The following is a 15,550-nucleotide window of genomic DNA, read 5'->3' on the forward strand; positions in this document are numbered from 1 at the left end:
TATTATAAAAAAAAATTGGTAGTTTAATACTTTAATAGTTATGTTAAAATGATAATATATGATGAAAGAAATAGTAAGAATAAATTGATGTTAAATTGATTTTCAAGCATCAAAATACAAGAATGTTTCTGAATTTATAGTTTTAACTTTTAATTAAATGTTGAATCAATTCAAATGTGTTAATTCTTCAAATTGACAATTTCATAATTAGCATCAATTTGATGCTATCATTCAATCTCAATTAATTTAGATTTTTTAAGAAATAAAACCACAAATTAACATAAAAAAAAACAATCGAAATGTATCTTGGATCTATTTTTTATTATTTAAAGTTGAGCAATGTGTTGAATCAACACGGATCGACACGATCTTGGTACAGAACGACACCATATAATATTATCTCATTCGGGTCGTGCGTTGACACGACACAAGCATGAGACAATATGAACACGACACGATTATGAGTTTATACGATCGTAACATGGTCACGACTCGACACGGACACAACACAAGTATAGACACGACACGAGCATGAGTATATACACACGAAACGACATAAACAAAATTAGTCACATGATTTAACCTACTCACATTTATATTAACTTTCTCTATAAATTTATTTATATTTTTATTTAAATAATTAATTATTTAATTTTATAAATATAATATATAATTAAAATTAAACATACTAAAATAAAATATTAATTAAAATAAAATAAAAACAAAATAAAAATAAAATAAAAAATAAATTATATAAATAGAAATGTGAATTCCTAATAATTCTCTTAGATATTACTTTTATTTATTTATTTATTTTTAAAATTTTAAATTATTTATAATTTAAATATTAATATTTATATTTTTTATTGATTATATTTTTAACATATTTAAAAGTTAAAAAATATGTAGGTAGTAATATGAGTTATAAGAATCTTTAAATATTATTTGATGATATATTTAACAAAAAATTGTAATAATTATTAAAAAAAATGGTAGTTTATTACTTAAAATGATAATATATGATGAAAGAAATAGTAAGAATAAATTGATGTTAAATTGATTTTCAAGTATCAAAATACAAGAATGTTTCTGAATTTATAGTTTTAATTTTTAATTAAATGTTGAATCAATTCAAATGTGTTATTCCTTCAAATTGACAATTTCATAATTAGCATCAATTTGATGCTATCATTCAATCTCAATTAATTTAGATCTTTTTAATGAATAAAACCACAAATTAACCTCCAAGAAAAACAATCCAGATGTATCTTGGATCCATTTTTTAAGGGGTTCATTTTCCCCCCACTTCCTTTATACATTTATTTTTGTGAATAAATAAAAAATAACATTTATATTTTATAAATATAATTATATATAAACTAATTAAAAATATACATTTAGAGTTATAATTTTTATTTTATTATTTATATTTTAAGTTTAAATTGATTTTTGGTGGAATTTCAAATAATTCAAAGACTTCTAGCTTTAATTCTAGTATCAAATTTGTATATCATTTTGATCAACTTTTGAGCTTCATATCATATCATGATCAATTCATCATAAATCAAATCCCAAGGTATAAATTGATTTTCAAGCATCAAAATACAAGAATGTTTCTGAATTTATAGTTCTAACTTTTAAATAAATGTTGAATCAATGCAAATGTGTTAATTCCTCAAATTGACAATTTCATAGTTAGCATCAATTTGATCTACAAATCATTCAATCTCAATAAATTTAGATTTTTTTTAAAGGATGAAACCACAAAATTAACATCCAAGAAAAACAATAGAAATGTATCTTGAATCCATTTTTTAAGTTCATTATGACCCATCTTCACCAAACAAAAAGTATATATCTGCCATGCGGTGAAAGCCAAACCTACTGCCGTCTGAAATGCTGAACACGCCAAATGCTGGCCTAAATCGCAAAGGTTCATGTCGATTGAATACATAATCAACACTCCTCCCGACGAGGAAGCAGCTCCAAGTGATAGTAGAGCTATCACCTGCATATTTTTTACTACAATTGAATTAGACCTGCCTTATCAAAAGATTGAATAAGGAAATAAACAAATTATTACCCAATCTCCTATAGCTAAACAGAAGACTACATGGATATGATTTCGCATATTTATCTTCAACCTTAGAGCATGAATATCAATGCATATCAGCAGAAAGCTCCACAGAGTTTGAACCGCAATTAATAGAGCTAAAGCGCTGAAACCAACCAATTTATTATTACAGTACTAGATATAATTAATGCAATCTCACATTCATGTAATTATCAGAAGATAAATAAAGAAGATTACCCGAAGGCTGAGATTCTAGAGAAGCCGTCAGCAGAAGCCATAACTACACATGTAGCTAAAGCGAATACACACTGCGCTACTCTGAGAGTAAGACCAAACACTGTACCCGGCCTTCCTAACATTCTGATCTGAAATGCCAACAATAATTAATACTTGATGTAAACATTTGTGTAGCCTAAAACTCTACTTCACAACAAAAATGTTGTTTAACTTGTACAGAAACCACAAGGATATACTAGATTATTAAACACAAAAGATTTTCAGAAGAAGAGCCTTGAGATAGGTCTAAAAGTAATAGGCATTTGGGTAATTGTGGGTGAGATTGATTCGGTTCTTAGCTAAACATCTATATTCAGACTTATCACTACAAAAAAATGCCTAATTAGCGACGAATAACTAGCGACGTATAAATAACGTCAAAAATATGCGACAGATATTGCGACGATATAATTCACGAAAAACATAAACCGACGCAAAAAATATAAATATTTACCTAAGATTAATTATGTTGCTAAATTAAAAGATAATTTTTAGTTAAAAATTAGTGAATTAATTACTAATATATTTTGGATGAAATTTCTGACAAAAATATTTATTTATATTATTTGTCAAAAAAAAAATTGACATTATATTCAACTTTATTTTCGACTTTATTTTCACTCTATCTTCTACTATAAAACAAAAATGAAATTCATAGATAAAATCTTATTTAAATAATAAAATAAATATAATATAATTATTTTAATTATTTTTTTATATAAAATTAACTCTAATTAATTTATAAAGAAAATATTTAATATTATTTAGCAAAATCAGTTGATAATATCTAATATAATTATAAACTAAATATATAACAAATTAGATTAATTAAACAAATATATATATATAAGATAAAATCTTCTTTAAATAATGAAACAAATCAAATATAATTAATTTTTTTACTTAGTCAAATATAATTATTATTTTTATATAAATTTTAAGTCTAATTAATTTTACAAGTGATATATATAAAATTAATTTATATATAAAATAAAATATTTCCTTATTATAAATAATATATTTAATATTGGCTGTCACAAATTCCATGGATAATATTGGTCCGTGGCAAATAAAGTAGATAATATTGGGAGTGAAAGAAATTGGTCCTGGCAAGTTAAGTTACGAAGATAATATTGGGCGTCGAAATTTTTGTCGAAACCCTAAATAAATAATATATTGATCCATCACGGCCGGCGTCGAAATTCCAGTCGAACTTGTATTATAAATGAGAGAGAATCGCATTGCTCGTCATTTATCTGTACTCAATTGGAAGAGGTAGAGCTCTTTTTTATATAATTGACAAGGTATGCGATCAATCTTCTTCTTCAACCAATAGAACTCCAGAAGGGGTTAGAAATTCGATTTTATCAGTGTAAAGAGGAAGTGTGTAGATGCTAGAGTTGCAGAATTACCATCGATCATCCTCTAATTGAGCAACAAAATCGGTAATCTTAAATGATTTCAAACCTAGTTAGTCTGATTATAACCTTGTTCTTCTCCGCCGCGTAATTTATACATTGAGGAATGAAGAGAAATGAACCTCCCACAACGGGAGTGAACGAACCATCGGAGACCGAAACGAGGAGTTAGTTGTGTCTGAATTGGTAAAGTCTGTAGGTATCGGAATCAGGTAATAAAGCTGTTTGGGAAATTGTTTCTAGACCTAACTGCTTCTTTTGCTACTCTCTTCTCATATTGCACAAGAACAAGGGTTGTTCTCATTGATATAGAACCTCCACCAGGTTTTCAGTTTTGACTAATGTTGCTTCCTATGTTGTCCTGAATTTGTCTTTCAATGATTTGCGCATAATTCTTAGTAGTCTAAGTCTCTTCTCTATAATAATGTTGATGAAAACCAAGGATAGTCTGCTTGGGTGAGAAGAGTCTGCCCATTTTTCTTTCTATGTTGGATTTTCATTTAAACTTAACCCTGTTTTGGTTCACCTACAGAGTTTAAATGCATCAAGATCCTCTTTAAGATCCATTAAACTTTGAAAGGAGATGTTTTCGCTAGTGATACTAATTACCAAGGGTTCTTTCAGCTTGGACTTATTTTTGAGAATCAACTGCACCAAACTCAGACACTACTTACATGTGTTTAGATTATTATTATAAATCATAATTGTTCAACAAAATTCAATTTTAACTAGATGATAGGTCCCCCCCTTTTATATTAAATACTTTTTCTACGACCTTAGTACAAATTTATGACTGGATTGATCGATACTTTCATGGATTTGTTTGATTCCAATGTATGGATATTAAGATTTCGTTGACAATTCAGTTCAATTAAGGAGTTCCTAAAATTTTGTTTGCCTATAAATCAACAAGAATATCAGATTTATTGATGAGTTTGATAAAGAGTCTCACATTTATAAGTGCGTGTTTGTCATGGTCAACAAGAAGTTGAAAATTGAAGGTGCTTTGTGTGTTTATAGGTTGTATTTCTTTTTTGGAAAAACCTGGAGAGAGCTACTAGGATAGTGGATCTAGGAGGCGTTAAGAAGATATGTGGCGATCCGAGTGGGCGATCAATTTTCCAGGTTGGTTGTTATTGTAACTTCTTTATTCATTGTGGGAATCCTTATATATTGCAATTTCCAACAATTTATTGTACTTAATTTGGTGTGTAATGTGTATGTAGGTCTAGTAGGAATGAGAAATATTTGTGTTTCCCAGGACATTATTATTATTATGTTTGCTATTCTTACTTTTATGATGTGGTAAACAGAGGAGAACAACTATGTGTTAGTTTTTTATGCAAATTCTTCTTGTTCGGGAAAATTAAACATATAATCCCATTTGGAAACACTTTATAGAGCAGCTGAAACTGAGTTTGGACGCTAAAAATCAACAAATTTATGAATATTTGTCTAATTAAGTCATGATCTCATATAATTGGATAAACAGAAAGGGTTTTCAAGAAAATTTTCGAAGCTGACTCTTCCAAATTCAGTTCCAGCTCTAGGATGTGTTTTCAAATGGTATTTAATGTATTTTCATGGTTAGGTCCTGTCATCCTCTAACTTCTATTCTATTTAATATTTTTAGAAATTGTTTAAATAACGTTGAGATGGTGTCTAAACTGAATTTGTAGATAACATATTAATACTTGTCATATTAGCTTCGGACTAAATCAACGATCTAGAAAAATGAACAAAGGTATGAGTTTCTTCTTCTTCCACTTGTCAACAAATTAAGAATTCCTCTGTATTTCAATTGTAATTTCTTCTTAGAAGCGTTGGAATGGTTTAATTGTTGTGACCTAAAATATTGTGCTTGTTTAAAATACTTGTTGGGTAGCCTTTGCTCTTTAAAGAATGTGAAGCAATATCTTGTTCTATATATCAATTGAATTTTCTCTAGGAATTTAGAGAATCATTAGCTGTAGTTTACACTTTTTTCTTTATTGAGTAAATACATGAACATATCATCCTTCTAAGAAGTTCTTTTACATATTACCAGTTCTTTTGCCCATGTTTAAATGTAACACGTCTGTCTAGGTGATATCAAACAATGATGGTTCAACTGGCTACGCAACAAATATTTTTATGGTAGCATTTGATTGTCGTTTCACATTAGATAAAAAAAATCAGTATCATTCTTACATTTATTCTATTCTATTTGAACATTAATGCAGGAGGCTTAGGAAGAGATGGAACCCATATAGGATAATTGTTTCACTTTTTGAAGAGGACAAGAGAGAGCATATCATTGGTAAATAACACAATCAATGGTAAATTAGTAAACATGAAATGTAAATTAAGTTAGTTTTTTTCGTAAAATTTCCACCTTCATGGTCCACATTAATTGTTTTTCTGAAAATTTGGACTCAACAGTGTGGAACATTGAACCAAATGCAAAAAGATGAATTCTAATAAAATATTTTAGGGATATTGAAGCTCCCTATCTCTCAAACTGCACAAATCTAGTAGTTTCCTTTTCAACTAACTATTTAATTTAATTGTTTTGTTTATAAAATTAACCTCTATCGTTGCAATTGATCAATTATTCTACAAATAATTGTTTTAGATTCTAATTGTAAAGTAGTCAAACATGATATCAAAAGTTTAGTCAATGACGGTAATGTATGAACCAAATTCTCAGGTTTCAATACGTGTGTTCTTCTTCAGTTAGGTGAATTAGCTATACTAATCTTTCGTCTCTACTTGAATTTTCTCGTCCAATTACGACTCTACGGAGCGTTTCAATCGTGATATTATAAGCATTAATTTGAGATGTTGACAGGTGTAATTGGTCAAATCAGGACGAATAGGGCGAGAATTCGTTTCAGAAAGGTCAATACAACAATTTAGTAAGAGACAAAAATTCAACCATACTCCAATAGTCATCAGATTAAGCAGTTGATCCTATACGTTTTCAGATTATGTTAGTAAGAACTTTATACCATGCTTGTTTGATAGTTTGAAATTGATTTGAATTTTCAAATTTGTATTCACTGTTTTGAAATTAATTTCATAGCTTGGTAAGTGTAAGATTTAATTTTAAACTAGTTTAATGATTTAATAATTAGACAGTTGAAACTATTTTTGCAATTTGATATATATATTGGATTTCAAATCATTAAAATAACTAATTACTCTTAGTTGTGAGGCTAGTTGGCTAATTTGTATCCTTTGACATTTGACATTATTGATTCTTTTTGTTGGTGTTATATTTTGTTTGTGTTGATTTTAGTTATTTAGATGACTATTTGTATTCTTATCATGTGGTTTTATTGACTTCTTTGGTTGTTTGGTATATTTTGTGTTTAAATAGTAGTATAATGTGAAGATAATTATCTAATTTATATCTTTTTGTTGATATTGTTGCTGGTTATTAATGAGTATTACGCATTTGGATTGGATATTAAGATATTTTTTAACGTGTAATTTGAATATAGTGTTTTAGTGTTTTATAACTTTGTATTAAATTATTTGTGATAAATCATGGTTGAGAATGAGATATATAAATATTTAATTTCAACCTCAACCGATGGTGCTCATGAGATGTAGGAGAAACCACGATCTAAGAAAAGAGGAAAAACAACCTCGATAATATGGCCAAAGACATTCTGTACAAAATGCTAGACAAGAATATGTTCAGCAAGATCAAGTCATGCACCTCTACCAAAGAAATTTGGGAGAGGCTAACTCAACTGTGTGAGGGCAATGGACAAACCAAAAAGAAAATAAACTCATAGTTGCCACACAGCAATTCGACAGCATCAAGATGCGCCCCGAAGAGAAAATGACTGAATTCGATGAAAGATTCAGTAGAATTATCGTTGACTTTAGGTAGAAAATGACATAGTTCTTCTTTCCAACATTTTCTTTAGGTTGTTTCCACCATATAGGATAACTTACGAATACAATCTTGAAACATCTTTCCTTCCTATGGCATCTTCCTTCACAATGTGTGCATATCCTTGTTTTACCTTTAAAATGTTTGGTGTATATATCTTCAAGTTCATTCCTTAAGAACCATTGTAGATTCTTGAAATGGTATTTTCTATCTATACTTCTTTTTCACATTCTGAAGCATGGTGAATGACTTGTATACATTAGGCCAAGGATCTTGCATAATAATTTGGTCATTAACGTACTCATATCTCTCATCATCGAGGCCCATTAAAAACCGTAATAGCTTCAACTCTTCATCATCCAGAAGCATTTATGCTTCAAGAAAACATTCATCACAGTCATACCTAATTAAGTCCCCTGCATATGCATTTGCGAAGTGGCTTAAGTCCCATCATTTCATCCCACAACAATTGAACCTTAGATCAGTTATATTCCTCTAAGTTCAAATCACAATGCTGGACGAAACTAATATCATTCTGAAAGATTGTATCTCCTCGGTCCGTTATTTCCTTGGTTCATAAAGAGACTTAATCTCAAGCCACAAGTCTCTACTAGTTTTCTTTAACTAAAATCTCCTCACAATCCTTGCTTCAATGGTGTTCATGATCCAACCTCGGATCGTGGAATCTACAATCGCCCACTGTTCACCATCAATGTCACACTCATTTGGTTGTGGAAAGGAGCCATCCATGAAACCTATTTTAATTTTCTCTTGAAGAGCCAAGCGAACACAAACAAAGACTCCATCCGAAGTATGTATCGCTCTTTCAGTAAGGACAACATGTCATTTTTTTAATTAATATATATTATATATATTTTTATTTATTTAAAATTCTAAATAATAAAACATTTACAAAATCATTAATAATTTCTCTCTCCTACCCTAATTAACTAAACCCACCATTCTTCTTCTCTGATTCACCTAATCAATCAGATAGATCACCTTTCTAAAACAGAGATAAGTAAATGATATCCTGATAATGCATTCTTGTTGATTATATAAACACTAATCAATTAGATAAATTCATATAGGAAGAGAACAAGAACAATAATCTTTTGAAGAACAAGAATCTAAGAAGAATGGTGGGTTTAGTTAATTAGGGCAAGAGAAGAAAATTATTAATGACTTTGTAAATGTTTTATTATTTAAAATTTAAATAAATAAAAATATATATAATATATATTAATTAAAAAATATGACATGTCAATATATTAATTAAAAAAGATGACATGTTAATTCCACATGTCATCTCATTTAACAGAAACTTTATCTGGGGTAATAGTGGAAGAGGAGGAAAGAAAGTCAAATGGACCGCTCTCTGCAAACCGAAGGACGAGGGAGGCATCGACTTGAAGAACTATATCGAGTGGAACAAGGCTCTAACCTTCAAGCATATGTGGGCTTTGGAGCGCAATCAGGAGTCATTATGGATCAAATGGATGCATACGAGATTTATGAAACACGAAACCAGCATCTGGACCTGTAAAATTCACGAAGGTATGAGCTGGTCTCTAAAAAAGATTCTTAAACTAAGAAACGATATTGCAGATCTTTATGACATCCGACTAGAGGACGGGAAAGACACTCTATTCTGGCACGACCCTCGGTTTGAAAACCAGCCTATCATCGACAAGGAGCAGTTTCAAAATACTCGTATCAGAAGGGACTGCGCAAAAGCGAAAATCAGAGACATCAAATACGGGAATTAGAACTTGTTCTTGAGAAGAATTCTAGAAGAAAAGATGATACTTGATCATATAAGTAACATACAACTACACGACATACCGGATATTCATGAATGGAAAGCTGAGGACAATGGGAAGCTGGTATTGAAGAAAATATGGGAGGTAATCCGGGAAAAAGCGCAGAAAGTAGAATGGGCTCTTCTTGTATGGTCAACGAAGATTATCCCTCGACACCAGTTCATCCTATGGCTCGCCTTCTGGGAAAGACTCAGCACACGTGATCGTATCAGTAAATATATGAGCATCCCGGACGCGAGTTGTCTTCTATGCATAGGAAATGAAGAAACCATAGATCACCTATTCGGGAGTTGTTGTATTGCTTCGGAGCTTTGGGACAGATTCTATAAAAGCCTGGAGCTGATTAGTTTCCCGAGCAAATAGAATGAAATCAAAGAAGCGGCACTACTCAAAGCCAAGGGAAATAGATTTGCAACAAGCGTGTTCAAGTGCGGCTTTGGAGCAGTGGTGTATAACATTTGGCAAGAACGGAATGCAAGGGTATATGACAGAACCCGCAGGAGCATTGACGAGTTATGGAAAGATATTGTATCGGATTTCAGCGCCCTCGCGGGAACGTGGAGAGGAATTCCAAGCACGGAGCAGAACTGGAATATCTGTAGGAACTGGAATTTACCGTTTTTTAAACTCACTAGAATTGAAAGCATTGTAAACAGATAATTCATTTACGTTTTTAGCTTTTATTCAGAATGGTACGACTTCAAGATCATTCTAGGCCTGTCTAGAATGATCTCTTAAACTCGTGGTTTTTTTCCCGTTTTTGGGAATTTTTAATGAAATGACGCTAAGTCGTTTTCCCAAAAAAAAAAAAAAAAAAAACTTAACGGAGTTAGAGATTTGGTGAAGTAGTGACATATATGAATATTAATCTCAACTTCAGTGATATGAGCGAATAAAAATTAGTTCAGTGATATACGTGAATATTCCATTATAGTTCAGCGATAAAATTGACATTTTTCCATATATATATATATATATATATATATATATATAATAGAAGAAGCTCCTACCTCTACTTATAAACCAATGAGTAAATACCTTTTACTGTCCAATAATATCATAATTAACAATTCACTTACTTATAAAACACAAATAAAATTGTTTTTTAAAATTATTGTGTATTACATTGTATCTCAAATAAATACTTGCGATCTAATTAATATATCGAAATGGACATCCAACCATTTTAAGCTTAATGTTTTTTATTGAGAAAATTTATGTTAAAATAATAGTAACAAAATGCTCATTTTTTTATTGCATATTATGATTATACATTCTAGGAATGTCCAGAACAGAGTCATTACATCAAGAATTAGATTAAAGTAGTTGAAGAAAGAAGAAGAATAAGAAGAACCATTGATAATCTTTATTTATGTATCCTATATTATTTATAAGTATTGAAATCAATTTTATCAATTCAAATACAACATTTTAACACATTAAGATAACTCAAATGACAAGATTGATTCTTAAAAGATCAAATATTATGAATTCTATTCTTATTTTAAACATTTTAAATTCAACGGAATAATACTAACTTTCAATATATATATATATATATATATATATATATATATATCCTACCTCTACTTATACAATTAAAGAATGTGATATTTATTGACTCCCTCTTAATTTATTGACTTAAAATTGTGTCCTCTATTCATACCATCTCTTGTCATTTCTGCACTTTAATATAATTCAAAGACTTTTAGCTTTAATTATAGTGTCAAAATTTCAAATGTGTATATCTTTTGATCAACTTTTGAGATTCATATAATATCATGATCTAAATTGATTTTCAAGCTTTCAAGAATGTTTCTGAATTTATACTTCTAACTTTTAGATATATGCTGAATCAATTCAAATGTGTTAATTCTTCAAATTGACAATTTCATAGTTAGCATCAATTTGATCATCAAATCATTCAAACTCAATATTTTAGATCCATATTTTATGGGATTCATTTTCCCCAACTTCCTCTATACAAATTATAAGAACCCATATCAATATAATAGAATATCCAAAGTCAAAGACAAATTCTAGTAATTCTGATTGCAGGTAGAAATTAGTGTATGTTTGGATTAGTGTATGTTTGGCCATATTGAAGTAATTGTTTTGTAAATAGTCAATCCTTTGATACAAAAATAAAACTCATACATGATTGATGTTTTAAGTAATCAATAAACTATCATAAATAAAGATCATCAATTGTTCAAATGAAGACCATTTCAGATTTTTCAAGATCGTTCTACCAAGCCAAACAAAGTTTAAGACAATGGTAGCCCTTGTTCCCTCAAAATTTCACCAAGAACTTTGCAAGAAATTTGTAAGCCTACTTGTGTGTCAATCTAAAATTATTTCTTAAGTTGCTTAATTTGTTTGTAGTTAATACAGTAGTATTAAAGTCATTGATTATGACATATAGTTGTGCCAAACAAGAGTGGGGAGGGTTCATATTAGTTTGTCATATCAAATTTCCATTAATAGAAGATTCCTTTTCATGATTATTAATGTGTGAGATGTTCAAATAGAATTTCAAATAATTTAGAAAAATAAACTATTGTTTCATCCATCTTCTTATCAAAATCTCTAATCAAATAACCCTATACCTACCATGCTCTTAATTTTAATTTTGCTATGTTCATATGCTTACAAAAATTAAATCATTCATTAAAAGACCTATATTGTTGTGCGACAAAACAAATCAACTCATGAAAAATCGCAGCTGAATTATTTAAAAGCCAAACATGCTTAACTTGTAGCGCTTTTATTCACAAAATAGGCACTGCCTAATGCTTATTTAGCTGTAGGGGAATCTCATTTGTTAGGCTTCAAAATTCTTGTATAAACAAAGTAACAGTTTGAGAGTTTTGTTTGGGACTAGTGTTCTTGTTAACTAAGGAATTGCAAAAATGAATCTTTCAAGACAACTAGAGAACACTCCGATGTTTTCATCCTTCTTCAAGTTCTACTTGGGATATATCAGCTCTAACACTTTGGTAAGCCTATATTAATATCAAATTTTATTGATTTCTATTTGTCAGGTGTGAGATAATCGATTAATCAAAATTTTTGAAAACAGTCAATCATTTTATACAATAATAAAATAAAACCATGTTCTTTATTATAAGTAATCAATAAAGTATCATAAATAAATATTTTTTAATAGATGATGAAGACATTACATCAGCAAAGTTGCATTGGATTGATGAAGACATTACATCAGCAAAGTTGCATTGAATTGATGAAGACATTACATCAGCAAAGTTGCATTGGATTCTTGGAAATAATTGTAAGATGTTGATTTACTGAAATGCCCTCCCATGCGTTGTATCTAACTCTTTAAGAAGGGATTTCTATTTATATATACAAACTCCTCATTCATCACCCTTTCTCTCTATAACAAGAAAAATGAAGAATGGAGATGATCATTTCAGCTTCTTCAACATCATTCTACCTGGCCAAACAAAGTTTGATACAATGGTAAGTAACTCTCTAGGGCTCTAGCTAAGATTTGATTTTTATACATTCATTGAATTGGAACATGTACAATATAATTACAGAGACTCCCACAACGCTTCACCAAAAAATTTGCAAAAAACTTGCCCCAAGATGCAACCCTTAGAGGTCCTTATGGCAAGATTTGTCCCGTGAAACTGAGGAAAGATTGCGAGGGTTATTTAAGGATTGTAGATGGGTGGGAACTGTTTTACGAAGACTGCCGCTTTGAAGGTGGGGAATTCACGGTCTTCACTTACGATGGAAACTCGCACTTCGAGGTGCGAGTGTTCGAAATGAGTGGAATAGAGAGAATGGGGCAATTTCATGGAGAATGTTCTAACAATATTAAGAATAACAAAGTACAAAAGATTGATGATGCTGTGATGTTGGAGAAAGCTGGAATCAAACCCCCTTATCTTGTAAAACGTTTGATGAGCTACCATTGCGTCAAAGTCTTCGTTCTGGTGAGTTTATAAGTAGGAATGAAAATCATGACATAATTCTGATTTTAATATTGTGTAATTATAATTCGAATTGCAGAATTTTTCCAATTGCTCAGCCACGGAACATTTACCTAGCAAAAGAGCAACCGTAGTTCTACTAAATAAGGAGGGAAGATCATGGGATGTGACCTATATTCCAAAGAAGAACCAATCAACCTTCTCCCGAGGTTGGGTCCATTTCGTGAATGACAACGGTCTCAAGGAGGGTGATTTGTGCGTATTCGAGATTCTCTCACAGTATGAAATTCGGGTCCATGTGTTTCCTTAATAATTAATTAATTAGCTAGGTATAGCCTAAGTAATTAAGTTATGTTTAATTAGTATATATATGTACGTATCAAAGTATATATGGTCATTTGTGTTATGTTTATGACAATTTTCACCGCTTGAAAGAAATCGTCATAATTTAGTTATTTGTGTGTGTCTTGTTGAGTTTGATGATGTTTTCTTTTGTTTGTTTGATCTTTCCTTATTAATCTGTTATGTTCTTGTTTTTCTTTAATTATCTAAGTCTGAGTTTGTAATCAATTACTATTAATTATTATCTAATATAAGTCTTTATTTCACTAGACTCTTAAAGAAAAATAATGTTTCTATCTGACTTAATTAAAGTTATAAACATATTAGCCCTGTTAAAATAATATCTGCTATTAACAAACTGACTGTTATTTAACTAAGTTAACAGCTATATTAATAAAATCAATGAAAAACAATTCAGATTAGATAATGATAAGAAACATAATTTATTAGATATATTATTCATAAAGTTGTATTTTCTAAATGGAACACTTGAACCAATACATAATAAAATTTATATTCCGTAAAACCAAATGAAAAATGAATTTGGATTTCAGTATTGAAGACTCATTTTTTTTAATTAGATCCTTAAAGAATTGGGTGAAGAAAAATTAAGACTTTTAGCTTTAATTCTAGTGTCAAATTTGTATATCATTTTAATCAACTTTTGAGCTTCATATCATATCATATCATATGATGATCAATTCATCATTCAATACACAAATGTTTCTGAATCAATTCAAATGTGTTAACTCTTCAAATTGATAATTTCATAGTTAGCATCAATAAATTTAGTTTTTTGAAGGGGTTTATTTTCCCCAAATTCCTCTATACTATGATAGAAGATCCAAAGTGAAAGATAAATGTTAGTAATTATGTTTTTGTATAAGAAATTAATGTATTTGGACATATTGAAGCAAATTGGAAACCGTCAATCCTTTTATACAAAAATAAAACTCAAATAAATCATGTTTACCTATCTTGAAGTCTTCATAATAAATTTAGTCCCAAAAAAAATTGTCAATCTTTTTGCTAAGTCTAGCCTAGAATTCATAGTAAGCAAACCATTAATTATAGACAAAACAATTATACAAGTATTTATCTAGGAGTGAGAAATTCCAAACTCTTCCAGACTGCCCATTACATTTGTAAAATTGAAACAACTCATTTTAACCACTTCAATTCAATTACAATGTGTTGAATCAGAAATTTTAATCAAATTCATATTTTTAGTTTGGGTTGGAACAAACCTATTTTATATATTTTATCGGTTTGAATTAATTGACAGATTAATACATATTTTTCTCATCTCTACAAACATGTAACATATAAAATCCCCGATTATCTAAACTTAAAAAAAAGCTCTTTTTTCTCAAGACCTTACAAATTATGTAAAATAAAGATTTTTTGTTAAACTGAATGCAATGAAATAATAAATAACCGTTCTCAATATAAGTGAGGGCTTCAAAATAATATTGATACAAATGTTTAATGACATGATACGAAACTGTTACCACTTTACTCTCCACATGGAACAACACCAATTGTGATCCAAACACCATAAGGATTTCAGTTTTCCTAGAAATATACAATGGTATAAAACACTGGAAGTCCATTAGACCCTTTAGAAAGGTAATGAAAACAACTTAGCCAAAGATTCAGTTTTCCATAAAATCTTGTATTACCCAAACATTAAATTTCCTCCCACCATAGTTAAATAGCATGCAGAGACATCCACTTAAAACTTGTACAAATTTTGAAAATTCAAGTCT

General features: G+C 29.7%; 1 protein-coding gene and 1 long non-coding RNA gene across 3 annotated transcripts; both read left to right on the forward strand.

The window, feature by feature from the left end:
• Positions 1–3,837: 3,837 nt before the first annotated feature.
• On the forward strand, positions 3,838–6,047 carry LOC124928089. 2 transcript variants are annotated; one of them, XR_007098453.1, is made up of 4 exons: positions 3,838–3,980; positions 4,789–4,893; positions 5,854–5,904; positions 5,991–6,023. It is a non-coding gene; the product is annotated as an uncharacterized LOC124928089 (long non-coding RNA). The 2 variants fall into 2 exon arrangements; XR_007098452.1 differs by lacking the exon at positions 5,854–5,904 and having other exon boundaries at positions 5,991–6,047.
• A 6,841-nt stretch (positions 6,048–12,888) lies between these two features.
• On the forward strand, positions 12,889–13,859 carry LOC124924941 (B3 domain-containing protein Os01g0723500-like). Its single transcript, XM_047464922.1, has 3 exons — positions 12,889–12,960; positions 13,041–13,442; positions 13,519–13,859. Exons 1-3 carry the CDS (start codon positions 12,889–12,891, stop codon positions 13,747–13,749), a joined length of 705 nt encoding a protein of 234 aa, XP_047320878.1. The 3' UTR covers positions 13,750–13,859.
• Positions 13,860–15,550: the final 1,691 nt, after the last annotated feature.

This window comes from Impatiens glandulifera, chromosome 2 (assembly GCF_907164915.1).
Source record: "Impatiens glandulifera chromosome 2, dImpGla2.1, whole genome shotgun sequence".
In the NCBI taxonomy this organism is placed as follows: domain Eukaryota; kingdom Viridiplantae; phylum Streptophyta; class Magnoliopsida; order Ericales; family Balsaminaceae; genus Impatiens; species Impatiens glandulifera.